Source organism: Mastigoproctus giganteus, chromosome 2, assembly GCF_048544385.1.
Source record: "Mastigoproctus giganteus isolate SK-2022 chromosome 2, ASM4854438v1, whole genome shotgun sequence".
Classification (NCBI taxonomy): Eukaryota; Metazoa; Arthropoda; class Arachnida; order Uropygi; family Thelyphonidae; genus Mastigoproctus; species Mastigoproctus giganteus.
In genome coordinates, this window is record NC_143576.1 from 233739742 (window position 1) to 233761769 (window position 22028).

General features: G+C 38.3%; 1 protein-coding gene across 1 annotated transcript in view; it reads right to left on the reverse strand.

Moving 5' to 3' along the window:
- LOC150090253 (E3 ubiquitin-protein ligase rififylin) overlaps positions 1-22028 on the reverse strand; it is a 95815-nt gene that overhangs the window by 18222 nt on the left and 55565 nt on the right. Inside the window, exons 3-4 of the mRNA XM_090369035.1 lie at positions 15519-15968; positions 2043-2147 (exon numbers count right to left, since the gene is read on the reverse strand). Of these exons, the coding sequence (XP_090225161.1) occupies positions 2043-2147; positions 15519-15968 (555 nt within the window). The remainder of the gene's footprint in view (positions 1-2042; positions 2148-15518; positions 15969-22028) is intronic.

Consider the following 22028-nt stretch of genomic DNA (forward strand, 5'->3'; position numbering starts at 1 on the left):
TCAAAAGTCGTCAATCATACTGCATTATGGAAGAGATGGGGAAGGGTTGACCGGAACTTTGCTCTGGAGACTAAACATGGGTTCCACCACTTCAAAGGCACCTCCGTAGCCAGGTGGGAAGGAGCAGCAGTGCGTAACACACGCTTCTTGATTAGACCGGGGTTCAAACCTGTCACCACCAAATACGGAGAATGCGGAAAGGTAGGGAATGACCACCGCATATCCCGGAGCAATATGGCCTTAGTTGCTAATGGCTCCTAAAAACCAAATAACAAACAAACAAACAAACCACCACTTCAAGCCTCCAATAAGCAAAGTAGTTTGATTGATTGATTGATTTGGTAGTTGTTGGCGCATCGGCTTCTGTGGCCATATTGCACCTCCCAAGGTTTTAGCAGTACTTTGATCCAAGCCCGAGGCGGGAATCGAACCCGCGACCTTTGGGTTGCCGGGTAGGTACTTTACCCACTCGGCTAGCCCGGTCGGCAAGCAAAGTAGTGGTATTGCACCAGTTGATGAGTCATCTACCACCTAGTATTGCCTGGTAACACAGAGGGGCGGCATTCCTCCATGTGGTTTGGGCGCTACACCTCGACCCCTGCTTAAATTGGTTCACACCAGGGTGGTCACCCACAGTGTGCTTGTGCATGGGGGTTATACCCAGGTTTACTAACAGTCCCACCATCGTGAAGGTGCAGGCAGAGGATTTGGTTGTCACAGACCATCTTGACTTCACTGAAATTGAGTCCACTTGACTTCAGTGTCACCCGAATATCAGTTCCATCAGCGTTTTAGACGCCCAAGATGCAAGTACAGCTTGTCTGTCATATCTGAGAGAATGTCTGACAACCTCAAGGACCAAAGTTAATGGGGGGGGCGCCTCTGTACTTCAGCGAGAAAGAGAGGAAGTCAGCGATTTGCAGGTGAAGGCACCTCCCACTCACTGCTTTCCCCCTCTCCTCTGTGCACACGTTACAGGTGGACGTCACATTACAATAGAATATGTCAGAGCAGGGAGGGAAAAAAAAAAAAAAGCAAAATGGAGCAAAAAATTGGTGAATATAAACGAAGTTTTTTTTTAAAAACGAGTAGAAAAAATTAAAATTAAGACCAGACACAACCACCAATACTTCTTGCAATGTGCTCCAGCAATAACATTTTTCTGAAAATTACCTGTCTGTTCTACAACCAGATAGATTAACAAGCCTCAAGAATGCATGCAGTATTTATCTGATACCAAGGAACTCATGATCATAGCTTGGGACAACTTACATATGCATAAAAAAAAAAAGTAAATTGCAGCCATTATCAACCCGCTGCAGGATGGAAGCCTCCTCAACAATTCATGCTGAGGGAAATGGACCATAATCTGCCACGCTGGTCCACTGCGGGTTGGCAGATCGACCGTATTTAGCAGTCAGGGGCTTGAACCCCCGTCTACTCAAAGAGCGTGTGCCACTGCACTCCCGCTCCTGGCTACGGAGGCACTACATACGCATACCATATGTTTAATTATCTGACAATGCTGGTCGAAAAAAATTACTAATTTTTTGGCAAGTGAGTGTATATCTATTTACTTTAGTTTATTTTATGACAGTTCTGAAGTTTGTCTGAAGAAGTAATTATAAGGTTTCCACATTTTAGTCCCAGATTATGTCACAATGAATTTAAGCAGAGAATGTTGTTTAGTATAATGGCTGAGCTATTTGGGTAAGCACCAAGCACTATTTGGGCAAATCAGGACATGCATTACACAGGCAGTCTATGCATTCTGATTTGTCTTGTAGGGCTGCTTTAAGTAAAGTGATAAAAGGCAGACAGCACTAGCCTTGCCAATCTATATAATTTTAATCATGTATTCCTCACTAGTTGTGTTTATTTATTTCAAGCAATGTATTTATCTAATCGTCCGTTAAATTTATTAAAAATCCAGTCTTTTGAAATATCAATTTAAAAATCAATGGAAAATCTCTGTACACAGCATATGTGCGTGTGCATGCACACGCACAGAGAGAGAGAGAGAGAGAGAGAGAGAACAATACCTTATTTATTGCTGATTCTGCTTCTGTGGCATCAAGACTTGTTGTGCTGGCAGTAGAATAACCATAATTCGACATCACAGCATCATCAAGTGATAAATTTTGAGCCTAAAGATTAATATAAACCATAGTATGATTCCTGGTATGCTAACTTTGTCTAAGACAAAAAAAAAAAAAAAAAAAAAAATCAATAGCAAATATGTGTACATTAAAAACAAGTCCAGCAATATACTATGCCCCTGATACTGTACAGAATTTCTGTTAGCAAAATGCATAGATTAACTGCCGTAGAAAAGTTACCTGTGTTCTGACTGAGTGCAAAGTTTCTTTGTTACTATGGCAACTATAAGCATATTGCTCACCAGAGGAAAATTTTCCAAGTATGCATCACATTCTAAGTCTTAAGTTATATATACATAAAAAATCAAACTGTCCTAGTGGCAAGTATATTATATGATTACAGGAAACCTGTATCTCCAAAGAAACAGTGCACTTCCCAATATATATCACATTTGCCCTATATTATGTGATGTTTGAGGAAGCATTCAACAAGTGATAAGTCAAAAATCATTAAGTCAACAATCAAGGAATGCATGCATTTGTTCAAGTGATTTTTGACAATTCTATACTTTAGATCCTGGTGGAAAGCTTCCTGAAGCAGTATATATGCCGGTATCAGTCAAACTTGTTTGCAATGATATTACTGACCAGTTCATTGATAATCCAACTTCAGATGTTCTCTCATCACTTGTCCTAATGAACATTGATACTATTATTATTCAAAATCTACATCATATGAATATGAAAGTTAGCAATCAGAAAGTTTATCAGTCTAATTAACTGTCAATCTATAGTGCAAACCCGACATCAGGAATTGTGCTGCTCTGGGAAATTATAACAAACATCAGAGGTGGTAATAAAGTTCCCAGACTGGTGCTATTGCAGTCACATTCAATAAGTGTGAAAATAAAAGAAGTGGTATGTTGTTGTTTGAACTTCCTCTAACAGATGAAAGTACAGAGATTGTCCAGTAGGCTCATAGATTGCAAGTAACAACCAGTTTCGTTAGTAGCATCAACATTCCGTGTCACGATTTTGTAATAGAGCAACGAATATCAAATTTTTGCTTTAAACTGGGAAAATCTGCAACAGAAACATATGAAATATTAAAAAATGTGCATAGTGATGAAATGTTAAGTTGTACCAGTGTGTTTGAATGGTATAAGTGAGCCACAGATGGATGTGAGGACATTTGTGATGACCTGAGAAGTGGGTGTCTGTCAATCTCTCGAAATGAGGACAGAGCTGCAAAAAAAATTGTGAAATTGTGGCAAAAGATCGTCATTTGACCCTCATATTGATGGCTGGTGAGGTGAATATGATTATGGAGACAATCCTTCAAATTCTTCTACATGAAGATTTAGGGAAAAGGAAGGTCTGTGCAAAATTTGTGCTGTACAGCCTCACAGACAAGCAGAAGCAATGAAGAGTGTCATGATGTGAAGATTTCATCCAGACTTTAAGATAATCCTCCTTGCATGTACTGTCACTGGAAATGAGTGTTGGGTGTTTCAGTATAACACAGAGACAAAGTGTAAAAGCATGCAGTGGACTTCAAAATCATCACCAAGGCCCAAAAAAAAAAAAAAAAAACTTTTGTTTACAGAAGTGCAGGATCAAGATAATGCTGGTCGTGTTTTACGACAAGTGGTGTGATTCACAAGGAATTTGTACCTGAAGGGAAGGGAGTCAATGCTACATTCCGGTACTTCAAATACTATCGCAGTGCATTTCCTGGGTAAGGCAACCATTTCAAGAGAAAGGCAGTTGGTTTTTATTGCACTACAATGGCCCCCCCTCCCTCCAACTGTGAACTTGTGACGACATTTCTGATGAAACATGGCATTGTACAGATCAACCGTCCATCATACACTGCAAAAATTAGTAACAGAGAAATTCTTTTTCCCAAAATGAAAACTGCCCTCAAAGGAAAGAGATTTCAGGATGTTCAGGACATAAAAAAAATGTAACCAAGAACTGAATATAATCGCTTTGAATGCCTTCACTAACTCTTTTCAGAAATTTTTAGAACAATGTAATAAGCACAATCAATTAGGTACTGATTACTTTGAATAAAAGTAAAACCATTTTCAGTCTGGGAACTTTATTGCTACACCTAATATATATACAAGGTTTGGTCAAAAAATATGGTTAATGTTGCAAAGAATTAAATAATTTTATTCAATTATAAAATTGTTCAACACTGTTAATATTCTTTAATCTCTCTCTCTCAGCCATGCACTAGGTTCATCTTGCCCACTACTGATCAAAATATTTTTGGAGGTCCTTTGTGAATGTTTTAGGTGGTCCATCATGTTTGATTGAATTTCTTGAATCTACTCAAATCATTTTTCTTTCATGTCCTGTTTAATTTTGGGAATAGCCAAAAATCACATGGTTCCAAATCAGGAGAATAAGGTGGGTAACTCATGGCCAGAATGTTTTTCAGCAAAAAACTGCTGAATAATAATAATAGAGTACACTGTGATAGTGAAGGAACCAACAGTTTCACCATTTTTTTTGTGTTATTTACAATGGATGGCATCTCGCAACGATTTTAAAGCTTCCTGGTAATAGGCTGCATTAACAGTGGTGCTTCACGGAACAAATTCTGATAACACCATTCCCTCATCAAAAAATGCAACAACCATCATGAACTTCACGTTTGATTTCACTTCTGCACCTGTTTTTGGCCTTGGTGATTTAGTTTCCCACCTGGAATTTCACTGATGCTTTCATCTGAAGTGAAAGCACATGGGGCAAACTTGTCTCCTATGCTTTTCTCGTGCCAAAATGGCCTGAACCAAACCAAAAAAAAAGGAAGACCCCTTGGCAATTTTTTGAATGGTCAGTCACTGATCCATTCAAAGGATGGTGCAGACACATTGATGTTTCAGGTTTTTGATGGCAACTACTTCTTTTAATTTCCCTCATGGAAACTGAAACCACTTGAACACTTTATATTTTTGTCATAGCCTAATTTCTGTGAACTTTAATGAACATTGTGTTTCTGTGGCTGACTTTCCAAGTTTACAACAAACTTTAATGTTTGCACATTGCTCAAATTTTGTCATTTCCAGTACAAATGACAAACAAGAAAGACAAGGGTTCGCTCAAAGAAGCTTTCCACTAGACTGGCATGTGAAGCACCTTTTTCATTTTAACTGATTCTACTATGTAATGCCTTTCAAACACAATGCTGATGAAATTTTATATTTTTATTGTTGACAATATTTGAATATTTTTTGGAAAAAAAAAAAAAAAAAATGAATAAAAATAATTGTGACCCAAAATATTTCAAGAGTTTCTAAAAATACAATTTTCAAATGAATTCTTTTATGAATTTTTAAATTGTAAAAAAATCCTACTGCAGGTGTGAATACCAATATTTCATTTCCATAAAGATTATAACTACTGCCGATCAATAAATCAAAACATTAAAAATTTGTGTCTGGCCCAGCTACAGCACTTCCAACAACACTGCAAAACAAAACAGCCACATAGGCTTGAAAAATGTTTTCAAATAATCACTAATAATATGGAAATCATATCGCACACAAAATCTACGTGGCACTGCTGAAATCATAAAAGGAAGAAATATTCAACAACTATGGTATAAATGGATAAGGCTCACCTTGTAGTCTCTCCTCCATGAAATCACAGTTTTTTCCATGCCTACTTACAGATTAATTTCCCACATGTTGAGGGTATTTACGAACTGGCAAATGAAACAAAAAGATTGTGAATAATTAGTGCATTTTCAATTTAATTCACAAATTCTGCACTTTTTGGACCCATCCATAAGCGGACAGAAGAGACAAAATTGTCTCATCAGGTACTGAGTTGGCTTTTTAAAATCTTTTCAAAATTTTTAAGTGCAGTTCGGCATTAAAACTAATATAGGTATTATTAGAGAGAACAGGAATGACTCAGTTTTTAAGCAAACTCTGAACCCATGCATCTATATGAAGATCTCACTTTAAAATAATTTAATAGTGATCTAAATAGTAAGCATATATCTTTTTTTCTCCTCTGAGAATAATTTCAGAACATACAAAAGCCTATGATAGACAAACTAGTCTGCAATCAAATCACAAAGGAGGTTAGGCAAGCTAGAGCAGATTATGAAAAATCTTTGACAAAGGATGCAAATAAAAAAAGCAGACTTCTTTATGTAAACACACTCGAAGAAAGGGGATAAACCACATTGGTCCAATTGATATTAGTGGATTAACTGTCGATGATTCTGCCCAGGTTGCAAACAAACTTAATAGGTATTTTTGTAACTACGTTCACATATGAGGAATTCCTTAGTGAAAAGGATGGCCAGAAGTTTATCAAACTCAACAGAGATCTAAATGATTGTGTGATAACTGAGAGAAACCACCTACTATTGCACATTGGAAGGAAAATTATTGAAGATAAACATAAGAAAGGCACCTGGGGTGGATGGGATCTATTGAGTTATATTAAAGGAGGCAGCTAAGGAAGTAAGCAAACCCTTAGCTATAATTATGAGAGCTTCCGTGGACTCAGGAGAGCTACCCATGGACTGGAGATGTGTGAATGTATCCACAATTCACAAAGGGAGACATGAGTAATTACAGACCTGTTAGAGAGAAAATAATGAAGTCACTAGTTAAAGAAGTAATGCATGATCATCTAGATAAGAGTGTACTTGTACTTCACTCACAGCATAGATTTGTTCAGGGGGATCTTGTCTGACTAATTTGATTGTATACCATGATGCATTAACAAAGGAACTGGATGCAAAAAATGATTTTGATATCATAAACATGGATTAAAGGAAAACTTTTGATACTGTTGCACATCGGAGCAACAATATCAAAGAAAATCAAAGTTATAAATTGGAGCAGAGTGACATTAAGGGCAAGTTAGTGCTATGGTTAAAGGGATGGCTGAGTGGGAGTAAAGTAAGGTAATCAATGAATACTGCTCTTTGCAGACTAACATTATTAATGGAGTCCTCCAGGGATCAGTGCTGAGCTTGTTGTTTTCTATATTTACTAATGATACTAATAAAGGTATATCAGGCTTAATGTCTAAGTTTGCAGATAATACAAGGGCTGTTCAATAAAGAATGATCATAATTTTTTTTTTTTTTTCACAATACAGTATACCTTTATTAATCATCCATATTTTGATGGTCATTTTCCAAGTATTCCCCATTTGATGAAATGCATTCACTCCAACGTTTTTGCCATCCTTCAAAAACATTGTGGAAGCCATTTTTTTTTACATGCGTTTGAGAATTGCCTTCAATGTTCTTCACAACTTCTGATGAATGGAAATGTTTTCCTCGTAGTTCCTTCTCGAACTGTGGAAATAACAATGACAATGCATGCACTTATGGTCGAATGTGATCCACAAAGTGTGCAAAGTGTGTTAGTTGTGGCACAGAGGGTTTTTCCCATCTCCACCCACAAAGTGTGCAGTACAGTTCTGTAGTAAGGTCCTGTAACAGTTGTATGATGTGGAACAACATGGTGGCACAACATGCTGGTAAACCTTGAATATCAAAAAGAGATGACCATAACCTTCCCTACAGAAGCCACAACTTCTGCTTTTTTCAGTATTGGTAATGCTTTAGACTTCCAAACAGAGCTTTGTTGTTTACTGTCTGGGTCAAAATGATGAAACCACATGTTATCTGCCATTATTACCTCGTGCAAACATCTTCAGTACCTTCTGTAGCTGAGGTCTGAGTGGTCTTGGAACCTAGCATGCACAAACATGTGTCATATGCAAATGGTCATGGAGAATACTGTGCAGCTTCCTTTAATATTCTTGACATCTCTGCCAGTTGCCTTACTGTTATATGATGATCTTCTTTCATGATTACAGAAGTAGTGTTTATGGTTTCTGTGGCGACAGCAATGGTTGGAGCTCAAGGACCACTGATTTAGCATTAGCATTAGTAGAGGCATATGATGCAAGAAAGCAAGCTTATTCAGCATCAGCCAAAAAAAAAAACATAAAACACACCACTCCCATTTCACCCCTCCGTTTGTTCGAAATACCTGTCCAGTTGAGCCTTAAATTTGTTTAGGCTATCAACTTCAACAACAAATGATGGAAGTCGGTTCCACCAACCAACCACCCGCTAGCCAAAGGCAAATTTCCGCACATCTATCCGACATCGGTCCTTCCTCAATTTGAATTTATGCCCTCTGAGGTGATTATTCTGAGCAAGAGGAAGAATCCCATTGGCATTGAGCATGCTCAAACCATTCAAAGCCTTATACACCTCTATCAGATCACCTCGCCGGTGCCTAGTCTCCAGACTCTGTAATTTGCAAAACTTGAGCCTTTCTTTGTAAGAGCAACCCTTTGTTCCATTCACTAATCTTGTTGCCCTTCTCTGTACCCGTTCCAGCAGCTCTACATCCTTCTTGAAATGAGGCTTACAGACCTGTATACAGTACTCAAGATGTGGCCTAACCATTGCCTTATACAAGGGAATAATCACCTCCTTATCCCTGCTAGAAAAATTCCTGTATATCATTGACAAGACACCATGAGCTACTCTTGCAGCTCGTCTGCACTGCTCAGAGAACTTCATATCTGCATGCACAATTACCCCCAGGTCCTTTTCATTCTCCACCACTGTCAGTGTAGTACCGCAGAGTTGATACGTTGCTCTGGGGTTACTGTTTCCCATATGTAGTACTTTACATTTGTCAATGTTAAACTTCATTTGACACCTCTCAGCCCATCTGTTCAACCTTTCCAGATCCTGTTGCAGCAGCATAGCATCAGTAGTGTCCTTAACAACCCTGCCTACCTTTGTATCATCTGCAAACTTGGACATTAAACTTGATATACCATCATCAATATCATTCATAAACACCGAAAACAACAACAGACCCAACACTGAACCCTGAGGAACTCCACTAATAACATTAGTGATTGTTTTTGGATTGGATTGATTGGATGATTGTTTTCTGCAGCAGCATGTTCGAGAGGCAACCAGAGAAAGTAATACTCTTGATCTGGTTATCAGCAGTGATCATTCGTGTATTAAGAATTTGCAGATAAAGGAACCACTAGGTGGCAGTGATCACAGTGTGCTGAAGTGGGATTTACTCAGAGAGGTAACTACCGTCAGGGGTAAAGGAAAGGGTTTTTGCTTCCGTAAAGGGGAGTACACTGGTCTCAGACAGTTTTTAAATTCTGTACAGTGGGATCAACTGACGATGTTACAAACAGTAAATTCTAAGTGGGAAGCATTCAAGGAATTAATTGTGGAAGCTACTAGACTTTTCATACCGATGAAGAAATATTGTTCAAGGTTTAGGCCTAAATGGTTATCAAATGAACTAATGAGACTCGTGACAGAGAAGAAAAATGCATGGGATGCATATAAATTATCAGGCGACGCAGAAGCTTGTAGCAGATATAAGCTAGTCTGTAATCAGGTCACAAAGGAGGTTCGGCAGGCAAAGGCGGATTACGAGAAATCTTTGGCAAAAGATGCTAAGAAAAACAGCAAGGATTTCTTTACTTATATAAACTCTAAAAGGAAGGGAATGAATATGATTGGTCCACTTGACATCGATGGTTTGACTGTTGATGATCCTGCTCAGATAGCAAACAAACTGAATGAGTATTTTGCATCTACATTCACACGTGAGGAATTATTACAGTTTGAAAATGGAAGAAGGTTATCAAATTGTAGCAGTGTGCTTAATGATTTTGTAATAACTGAGAGCAAAGTGGAGGAGAAATTGTTGAAGTTAAACATAAGAAAGGCACCTGGGGTGGATGGGATCTATCCAGTTATATTAAAGGAGGCGGCAAAGCAACTAAGCAAACCCTTAGCCATAATTATGAGAGCATCCTTGGATTCAGGGGAGGTTCCCACGGACTGGAGATGTGCAAATGTATCCCCAATTCACAAAGGAGGTTCGAAGGGTGACACGAGTAATTACAGACCAGTTAGTTTAACTTCTGTTCCAGGTAAAATAATGGAGTCACTGGTTAAAGATGCATTGCAGGATCATCTAGACAAGACTGCAGCAATAATTCAGACACAGCATGGGTTTGTTAAGGGAAAGTCTTGTCTGACAAATTTGATTGGTTATTATGATGTGGTCACAAAGGAACTGGATGCAAAAAATAATTTTGATATCATATACTTGGATTTCAGTAAAGCTTTTGACACTGTTGCGCATGGAAGACTACTGTACAAATTGGAGCAGAATGGTATTAAGGGTAAGTTGCTACAATGGATAAAAGGATGGTTAAGTGGGAGAAGACAGAGGGTGGTAATCAATGGGTGCTGCTATTCGTGGACTAATGTTATTAGTGGAGTCCCACAGGGTTCGGTGTTGGGTCCACTGTTGTTTTGTATATTTATCAATGATATTGATGAAGGTATATCAAGCTTAATGTCGAAGTTTGCAGATGACACGAAGGTTGGCAGGGTTGTTAATGACAGTCATGGCAGTGTGCTACTGCAACAGGATCTAGATAATTTGGGCAGATGGGCTAAGAAGTGGCAACTGAAGTTTAACCTTGACAAATGCAAAGTACTGCATATGGGTAGAAGTAACCCCAGAGAAACGTACCAACTGTGTGGTACTACACTTAAGGTGGTAGAAAATGAAAAAGACGTGGGAATAATTGTGCAGTCAGATATGAAGTTTTCTGAGCAATGCAGACAGGCTGCTAGGGCAGGTCACGGGGTTTTGTCAATGATATATAGGAATTTTGCTAGCAGGGAAAAGGAGGTGATTGTCCCTCTGTATAAGGCAATGGTCAGGCCACGCCTTGAGTACTGCGTACAGGTCTGGAGGCCTCATTTTAGGAAGGATGTAGATTTGCTTGAGCGTGTACAGAGAAGAGCAACACGATTGGTGAGGGGAATGAAGGGATCCTCTTACCAAGAGAGGCTTAAGTTCTGCAAATTGCAGTGGCTGGAGACTAGGCACCTGCGCGGTGATCTGATTGAGGTCTATAAGGCCTTGAATGGGTTGAGCACGCTGAATTCTGATGGGATCCTCCCACTTGTTCAGAATACGAACCTACGGGGACATAAGTTCAAATTAAGAAAGGATAGATGTAGAATAGATGTGCGGAAATTTGCCTTTAGCCAGCGGGTGGTTAATTGCTGGAACAAACTTCCATCTGTCATTGTGGAAGTTGATAGGTTAAATAAATTTAAGGAGGAACTAGACAGGCATTTGGAGGGTATGGTGTGATTTTTTTTTTTTTTTTTTTTTTTGGCTGATGCTGCATAAGCTCCTACACTTGCTTTCTTGCATCAAGTGCCACTACTACTACTACTACTACTATTAGTCCACGTTGAGCAGTGTCCATTGATTACCACTCTCTGTCTTCTGCCACTCAACCATACCCTTATCCATAGCAGCAATTTGCCTCCAATGCCACACTGCTCCAATTTGTGCAGCAGTCTTCCATGTGCAACAGTATCAAAAGCCTTTCTAAGATCCAAATATATAATATCAAAGTTATTCCCTGCATCCAGTTCTTTTGTGACTACATCATAGTATCCAATCACATTGGTCAGGCAAGACCTGCCCTTAACAAAACCATGCTGCGTCTGAGCTATAACTGAATTCTTGTCTAGATGATCCTGCAATGCTTCTTTAACCAGTGCCTCCATTAATTTTCCTGGAACAGAAGTTAAACTAACAGGTCTATAATTACTTGTGTCAGCCTTTGATCCTCCTTTGTGAATTGGGGTTACATTTGCACATCTCCAGTCTATGGGTACCTCCCCTGAGTCCAAAGAAGCTCTCATAATTATGGCTAGGGGTTTGCTTACTTCCTTTGCTGCCTCCTTTAATATAACTGGATAGATCCCATCCACCCCAGGTACCTTTTTATGTTTATCCTCAACAATCTCTCCTCCACTTTCCTCTCAGTTATTACAAAATCATCTAGCTCACTGCCAATGTCTACTTTACCTACGTCATTCTCCTTCCTGAATAACTCCTCATGCGTGAATGTAGATTTATGTGAATGAATCATGTCCATCTTTAAACATTAAACCAGCTGTGCAAGCTGTGCTATAGGGAAGCACAGATTCACCATAAGCCTATTTTAACATTTCATATGCTTCAGGTGATGTTTTCTTGAGACAGAAAAAAAAAAAAAAAAATTAAGAGCAGCATACTGTTCCTCGCACATCATGAACATTGTTACACAGGCAAAACTGAACAGGCATAAATTTGACTGACCGCCGTGCACACACAAGTCAACTGCAGATTTGCTATGTGATACAGCTTGGTTTGGTCTTAAATTCCACAGCTCAGCTAGAAATAACAAGCAGGACAATTGTTCATGGGAAATTATAATCATTTTTTTTTTTATCAAACAGCCCTCGTACAAAGGCTGGCAAGAGTGTTTAATGACAGTTATTAAAGCAACAAGATCTATAAAAATTAGACAGATGCACTGAAAAATGGCAACTGAAGTTGAACAGTGACAAATGCAAAGTACTGCATATGGGTAGTAGTATGTTAAAACTAGATTAATGTACCAACTGTGTAGTACACTCGGGGCAGTGGAAAATAAAGTCCTGGGGATGACTGTGCAGTCAGATGTGAAATTCTCTGAGCAGTACAAATAAGCTGCTGGGACAGCTCACGGGGTTTTGTCAATGATATACAGGAACTTTTTTAGCAGGGCTAGGGAAATGATTATCCCATTGTATTTGTTATTATTTGTTTTTTTTTTTTAGGAGCATTAGCAACTAAGGCCATATTGCTCTGGGATATGTGGTGGTCATTCCCTGACCTTTCCGCATCCTCCGTATTTGGTGGTCACGGGCCTGAACCCCGGTCTAATCAAGAAGCGTGTGCTATGCACTTCTGCTACTGCCCACCTGTCTATGGAGGTGCCATCCCATTGTATAAGGCAATGGTTAGGCTGCATCTTGAGTGCTGCATACAGGTCTGGAGGCTTCACTTTAGGCAGGATATAGAGCTGCTGGAATAAGTGCAGAAAAGGGTAATGAGATTGAAGGGATACTCTTATCAAGAAAGAGGCTTCAGTTCTGCAAATTTCACCTGAAGACTTGGCACCTGAAAGTTGATATGATTGTGATTTTTAAGGATTTAAATGGACTGAGCAAGCTGAAAGCTGATGGGATTTTTCCTCTTGTTTAGATTATGCACGAGGGGAATAAATTCAAATTGATGAAGCATTTTTAGAGAATAGATATGTGGAAGTTAGCAGATGGTTGACTGTTGGAACCAACTTCTGCTTGTGGTTGTGGAAATGGGTAGTTTGAATTAATTCAAAGAAGAATCAAGATCAACTACTGGAGGCTATGGAGAGGTTTGAGAATTTTTTTTTTTTTTTTTTTGGCTAATGCCATATAAGTTTGCTTCCTTGCTCATTTGCCACTACCAATACTAAACACTGAGTGTATGGTGTAGATGGCTGTAGTTATAGTATATTACAGAACATAACAGATGTTCTGTAATAGAGTACAACAAGAACCTTGGTATGCAAATTAAATGGGCAAATCAGGCTGAGTGCCTTGTTATAGGCAATTTCAACTTACCACTCACTGAATGGAAATTATGAACTGGTAACTTCACCTATTGTAGAAGTTTTTTAAACGAACAGTGTTTCCAGACTGCACTTTGAATAATGTATCCATGTATGGAGATGGCACCTAAAACAAGATGCAACTTGTTAAAAGGTCCAAAGAGAGGCAGCCACACCTGGCTAGAATGGCAAAAGGGAAGCACATACACCGAGTGTTCAGTGAATTATGACAACCTACCTAATACTTCGCAGGTCCTTTTGCCCTCAGTACAGCAGCTATCCGACTTGGCATTGATTCAACAAGGTGTCTGAAGTGTTCGGGAGGTATGCCCAACCAAGATGTGTGTAATGCGGCCAGCAATGCAGGTATGGAGATGATTGGTGTATCCAGACGCCTGATATACCTTTCCATAGTGTCCCCCACAAGTGCTCTATGGGATTGATATCAGGTGAGTTCGGAAGCCAGTCAATATGTTGGAAGTCAGAACTGTGTTCCTAAAACCATTCCTACAACAAATGCCCAATGGCTTGGTGCATTGTCATCTTGGAAGACACCAATGCCATTCAGGCAAAAGTGTAACATAGTGGGGTGTACACAGTCAGTAAGCAGTTCACGATAGCAGAGACCACTGATACGTTGTTCTGCATGCACCAAGGGTTCAAGTTCCTGCCAGTGAAACATGCCTCACACCATATAACCGCCTCCACTGGCCTGCACTTTTGACACCACGCATGATGGATCAAGAGCCTCATGTTGCTGACGCCAAATCCATACACGACCATCCATGGTGTGAAGTAAATAACGTGCCTCATCCGACCAGCACACCATCTTCCAGTCTTCTAATGTCCAACTTGCATGCTCTTTTAACCAGGCAAGTCTTTTACAGCGATGAACTTTGGTTAGAAGAGGATGCTGTAGGGGTCGTCTGCTGGTATAGCCCATACGCACGATGCATGGTCATGCCAGCTATTGTTCCGGGTGGGCCCACGTTGTATTGGGTAGTCAACTCTTCAACAGGGCTGCACCAGTTCGCCTGTACGAGTCTTCAGACCCAGCACTCACCTCTAACAGCAACCTTTTGCTGACCATTGCAGTTTTGCCGTCGGGTTGTTGTTTGACCTTTTTGACACCAGTCCCAGTATACTTTAACAACGACGGCTCTCAAACATCCTACCAGTTCAGCCGTTTGGGAAATCGAGGCACCAGCTCATCGATCACCCACAATTTGTCCTCTATCAAAGTCTGATAAATCCTTCCTTTTACCCATCACGCTCGGAATTTTACTACCCACTGAACCACTGACACCTTATCTATGCTACATAGGTCGACTAACTACGTACTCTCGTACCTCACGTGGTCAATGGGTTGCATTGAGTTTTCATAGGGAGGGATGGTCATAATTCAGTGATCACTCACATTGAATATGGGGGGCCACATAGTTGGTAAATATGACACTTTAGAGGGGATTGTAAAATGAATGTGAAATTTTCACAGTTAAAATGACATCAGAACTAAAACTCAAATTCAAATTACAGCAAAGTTTAGATGGACCATAGAAGTTTTATTTTAATCAGTGTGTTGTTAAATAATAGAATAAGTTAACTCTGTGGGTAGACAAGGCTGACCAACAGGAAGTGGATTGGTACCTACATGATGTGGGAAACACGCATATTTATTAATGCTACCATACATATAAGCACTAAAAACTGATACAAATTAATAAAACTACATAAAGTTTTATCCAATTTTGAGATAAGTAAAATCTGCAACTTATTCTAAGTGAATATGTTAAATAAAATTTTAGAACATACAAAGCTTTTAACACATCGATACAATATTAATAAGAATAAATGCTTTCCCCCCATTTTTTTTACCTCTGAGGTTTCCTCATAAAAATTCAAGTTGTTTGATGGTCCTGGACTACTATTTACACTTTCACTAGTCCTAAGGGGTGAATTATGCATGCTACCACCACCACTGCTACTACCACACCCACTACCAGTGTCATCATAATTTGCTGCTTGATATGTAGGAGGTTTAGGACTATAACAATTTGCTGAATCATACTGTCTACAATGTGTTGCTCCAGCATGGTGCATTATCAAATCTACTAACTCTGGTTTTTCTTTACAACCATGCATTGAAACAGCTCTTGAGCCTAAATACCAACGCAAATCCTTGATTCGCAATCCCATTAAAGCAGTTCTGTCCAGTGGCACCAAGGCAAATGTCTGACACCGCCTACACCTGTTTTTTTTTTCTGTTCCCTTTACCTTTAATATACATGATGAGCAAAAGTCATGTCTGCAATCACAACAGGTCTTCTGAAAAGAAAAAAGACATTAAAATTATTACTCTGCGATTCAATATTTTTCTTTAGTCAAAGAAATATTGGTGTAACATTTGACTAAGCCAATGCACAATTTAGAGTAAAATCATCATTGTAATTAGATCAACTGGCAAGGTTTTAACATCTAATAATAATTATTATTATCAAGGAAAGGGTGAGCAAGTTTGATTCAGATCTAGATGTCACCTACAAAACTTATACACCAGATTCAAAGTAAAAAAAAATTCTTTCCATGCTTGCCTGAAATATATCCTATCCAAGCCAACCCTGATACAAGCAGGTGTAGCCTGAACAGCTTTATTCAGCAAATTTAAATTATATAGGACCCACTGGAGACTTAGCATCCCAAAACAATGATTTTTAATGTCACTAAAACATTAAAATGATATACACCAGCAAAATGACATACCACACAAAGAGTGTGGTATATCATTTTGCATGGCACTCAAACTGTAAAACTCTGCATTGTATTTGGTACTTAGTGACTTTCAATATGGATTTAAAAGATTCAAGGAATGTGAGGCTGAAGGAAAGGGATTTTTTTTTTTTAAATAATTTACAGTTGCCAAAAACACAAGAGTATACTGCTATTATGGACTTCTAAGCATAAAACAAATAAAATAAATTGATTAATAAATAAGTACAATAAATACACAAATTAAATTCAGCTGATCTTTTGATTTGGTGTTCTATACATATCTTGAGAATATTTAAAATAATTAAATGCACATGGCATAATACTTTAAGAGTTTAGTATCTATATAATATTGGTGTTTTGATACACCATAGACACTCTTAAAAAAACTACAAAGTAGTTGTGGGCATCATTTGCTCTTTCTCATATTGTGCTCTGCCTTCACGACGAGTTGCCATGATACTGCACTACCTCAAATAAGTAACGCTTCACTAATAGAGAAGACTATTGTTACTTATTCTCAGTGAGTACCACCAGCCAGACATGTTTCAAGGCTATTGGCCTATCATCAGTGGGTGGGCAGGTACCCTAGTATTGCAGACATGACGACTCAGTTGTGAAGTTAATCGCACAATATGAGAGATGCCAAAAGGTGTATAAGATAATATTTAAAATAATTAAATGCACATGGCATAATACTTTAAGAGTTTAGTATCTATATAATATCGGTGTTTTGATACACCATAGACACTCTTAAAAAAACTACAAAGTAGTTGTGGGCATCATTTGCTCTTTCTCATATTGTGCTCTGCCTTCACCACCATATTGTGCTCTGCCTTCACTTCAAGGCCAATAGCCTTGAAACATGTCTGGGTGGTGGTACTCACTGAGAATAAGTAACAATAGTCTTCTCTATTAGTGAAGCGTTACTTATTTGAGGTAGTGCAGTATCATGGCAACTCGTCGTGAAGGCAGAGCATAATATGAGAAAGAGCAAATGATGCCCACAACTACCTAGTAGTTTTTTTAAGAGTGTCTATGGTGTATCAAAACACCGATATTATATATCTTGAGAAATATACAATAAATAAATTAATTTAAAAAAAAAAAAAAAAACTTTGTTAATTTAGTAAGTTTGGTGAATAATAAACTGTCTTTTAGGTATGTTTGCTCAGTTCAAACCCATTCATAACAATGTTAAAGCTCTTACAGATAACGTTATCTACTATCACAGTATACCTCTGAAAATTCCACCAGCAACAGAAAAGACAGAAATTCCATTTGCAGGAGAATTCTGACAGCACAACAGTTTAGAAAGCCTTTACATAATATAAGGGGGTACCTTTGCAGTTGTTGCCAAAATTGATAGGCCACTATACAAAAAACCCTAGCCAACCAAGGGAATATCCTGAATACAGGCTTGCTTGTAAATGAATCTTAAATACAGGCTTTTTAGGTGCATTTGCATATACATGTGCCTATTTTCTTCACCATGTCTATCTGTCCATCCTCATGTAACAGAGGAATTCCTAGTGGGCAGATTTTCATGAAATATTTATATTTGAGCATTTAAAAATATTTGTTGAACCATTCCAAATTTCATTAAAATTCGAAAAATAGAAAAATACAGCGATTTAACTGCTGGATTTTTAGAAAGAAACATTTCCAGAAATTAATATTTCTTTTTTCCATACAAATTGTATGGCAAAAAATAATAAATTCATAGATTAAATGTGGGTTTAATACAGTATTGTTAGCTTTAGACAGTCATGCAAGACTTGTTTTTTTTTTTTTTGTAGTTGTTGGCACATCGGCTTCTGTGGCCATAATGCACCTCCCAAGGTTTTTGCAGTACTTTGATCCAAGCCCGAGGCAGGATTCGAACCCGCGACCTTTGGGTTGCCAGGCAGGCACTTTACCCACCCAGCTAGCCCGGTCGGCTCTGCAAGACTTGTGAATGTGGTATCACATTCACAAGTTCTTCATGAACCATAAAAGCAGCATCAACAAAATGATTTTGCCCTCAACTTAAGCTGTTTGAATAAATTTGCTTTTAGTTTTATTGTATATCTTGAACAAGTTCAGGCAAAGACTGTCTTCAAAAGTTTTTTTTATCTGAACATACTTCAATCAAAGTTAGCATACACTGTTCTGCAAGTTGCTAAATGCTTGCCTGCTTTTGCAGTATGGGCTTGGTACACCCAGAGTCCTGAGCTGGATATCATCATCCCCCCCCCCCCCCGCCCTCTCTCTCTCTCTCTTTCTCTCTCTCAGGGTAACTCAAAGTTTATTTATCTGGTACAGCATAAGCCTCGGGTTTCCTTGTACCATACGGCTAATAATAATAATAATTTCATTTTTTTAAAATTGCATCATTTCTTGATGTTTTGTCCGTCCATCAGAAAGGCTACCTATCTGACTGACATAGCAGAAACCAACACTGGCAACCTGCAAAAAACCTATGGGGAAAAAAATCAGGACGAACACGAACCTAAGACAGGTGATCAAAGAGATGTGGCATATGCAACAGGTAACAACCATCCCGATCATCGTATCAACCACAGGTATGGTGCCAAAGACCCTACATAACAGCCTAGCAGCAACAGGTCTCCCAGCGGACACCTACAAGGTTGTTGTTATTTGGTTTTTAGGAGCATTAGCAACTAAGGCCATATTGCTCCTGGGATATGCGGTGGTCATTCCCTGACCTTTCCGCATCCGCCGTATTTGGTGGGACACCTACAAGGAACTCCAGAAAGTCGTAATCCTGAACACCTGTAGGATAGTCAGAGAGTTCCTCGACCAACAGTTACACCAGACATAACAACAACCACCCTATGTACTTGGTAGCAATACTTGTCACGAGGTGGAACCCCCAACCAGGGAGAAATAATATAAGAGCAATAATAATAATAATTTCATTTTTTTCAAACTGCATCATTTCTTGATGTTTTGTCAGTCCACCAGAAAGGTTTTCAAACTACACATTTTACTTTTCCTAAGTTTCAGCAAGGCACAAAGTTTGCCTTTATTTTCTCTCTCATAATGATGCTTATTACTTTACTCTTATATTAATAGAAAATTTTGTGACAGATAGGACAAACAGGTTTACTTACAATACAGATGCATTTGCTAGTCCCATCTTTGAAAACCTTGCCTTCTTCATAACTTTCCATTTTCTAGGTGTTATGATTTAGAAAATACAACCAATTTATAACATACATAAGCAAAGTATAATTAACCACCTTTCTACAATTACATGGCTGCTTTTGTACATAGAAATATACTGATGACTTCTTAAATGGTCCTACTCATTTATATAGGAATGTAGTAAGTTTATTTCTAATCTTTATTTACTTCTAACATTAGTGCAATGCAATGAATGAATTCTTTGGGGGTTTTTGGCAGATTCCGCTACACACAGATTAAACACTTCGGGGAAACTTCTTTGACTTACCACTTTCCATCCTCATCAACATTCAATACAAGTAAACCCTTCTCTCCATTCCAATTAATTACCAAGTTCATTAGAGGGCATGCTAAATAGTATCGATTTTCCTTCTTCTTACTTGTTTCTCTATGTTTTTAATTTTTGATTTATCGAAATTTGTAGATGGGCAGCATTTTAATGTAGGTTGTTACTTCCTGCTTTATGTAATGGAATAGTCAACCATTTCTATTGGAAGAGTTCTATATATCATTGGCAGAACTTGCATGAATTGTTCTAGAAGGCTGTCTATAGTGTTACAGAATGTCATATCAACCTGTATAGTTATTCCAAAATCCTTTGACATCAACTACCTTGAGTTCGATACTATCCAAGTGGCACATTAACTCTAGGTTTACTTCTGCCCAGATGCAAGCCCTTGCAGCATTGCCAGTGTTATCCGTCTGCTGCCTGCCATTTTTAGCATTGCATTAGTATTATTCTGTGTCTCAGCCAGTTTGATGCAACAAATTCTTTCCTGTAATCCCCCCCCAGTCTATACTTTAGTTTCCCCCGTCACCTTTTTAGGTCTTCTTTCATGCTGGGCACATATGACTTCTTCAGTCGAACTGGATCATCCCACAGTCTAATGATTATCTCATCTCCTATTTCAGCTGATCCAAATAATTTACTAAGTTGTTGTTGAAAGAGAATACTCTTATTACAATTATTATAGTCCATTTCATTTTAGTTCACTGCAATGTAAACTACTACTGAAGTTACTCTCACTACTGAAAGTAGCCATTTTCTCATTCACTGGCATAAATGTCAAGCATGCAGGTGACTTGATTTTGTTCACCTAAGGTGGTTACATGTTCCCACTAGGAATATACCAAAATTACATGCATCAGCAACTTAGGCCATATTGCACCATCTATAGTGTGTGTGTGTGTGTGTGTGTGTGTGTGTGTGCGCGCGTTCAGTGATCAATTTGATGTTTCCCGGACAAAAAACGTGAGTTTCTGGAAGAAAATCATGCTACTCTTGCCTGAGACTGAGTAACTCATTTACGCCATGAAAAATACCCATAAAAATTCCTTGCATCATTGACAGGGGTCAATGATGCAAGGAATGACAAACTTGGGTCTTTTCCACTCAGCATGCAGAGGACAGTGATTATACCAACTGTGCTTACACACGAGGGCTAAAATGAAATAAACTATAAACACCCTGCCCACAACTGTATTATCAGCAAACTGAACTTGAAAGCTGAAATATCTACATAAATTAATAAAAATCAGAAACAGTAAGCAACAATGAAGTTTGCAATTAATTACTGAGTCCACTTAAACATCCCATTATCCACAGTGATTAATTGCCCTAAATACCACACAGCTCCAATTCATACAACAATCATTTATGGAACTATATCAAAAGCTTTACTGAAATCCAAGTAAATGATGTAAAATTTAGCCAGACAGGATTATCCCTTGACAAAACTTGTTAATAGCATGACAAGAAATAGTTTGCAATTAAAATTTTGTAATGTAATTCTTTATTTTGACATTATAATGGAAATCATGAATATAAACGTTTTCTTAAATCACATACTAGTCAGGTATACTTCAATCATCTAAGAAACATCACTCCATTAGAGACAGTCACGTGTCCATATCGAGCTATATAAAAATAGTAGTTAGATACCAAAAGATAACATGTATATGAAATTCAGAAGAGAATGTGCCAACAGCATGACTTAAAATGACTTGAGTGCCAGTCCAAGCAGGTTATGTCATTTTTTCCATAGATATTCACAATTTAAAGTGAATAGAATATATTGAGAGTGGTCCAATAACCAGAAAACATTCAGCCAACTGCAGTCCTGTAGCTGGAGACAACTTGATGTTAAGAGGCCGAGTTAGTGTAAAATGAATCACACAGTTTAATAGACGGGCCATTGGTAAAATGGTAGCTCAGTACATCAAAGAATTTGTTGTATAAGGGGTATACTGGAACTTGCAATGCATTAGACTCTGTTAGTGATGGGATACAGTAATAGACTACCACACTGGTTCCATTTACATTAGTTAAAAACAAGAAGCTACGGTAAAAAAAAAAAAAAAAGAATGATCATCTGACATATACAGCAGATGACATGTTAGTTAAAAGCATGTAGCGTGGGTAAAAATAAG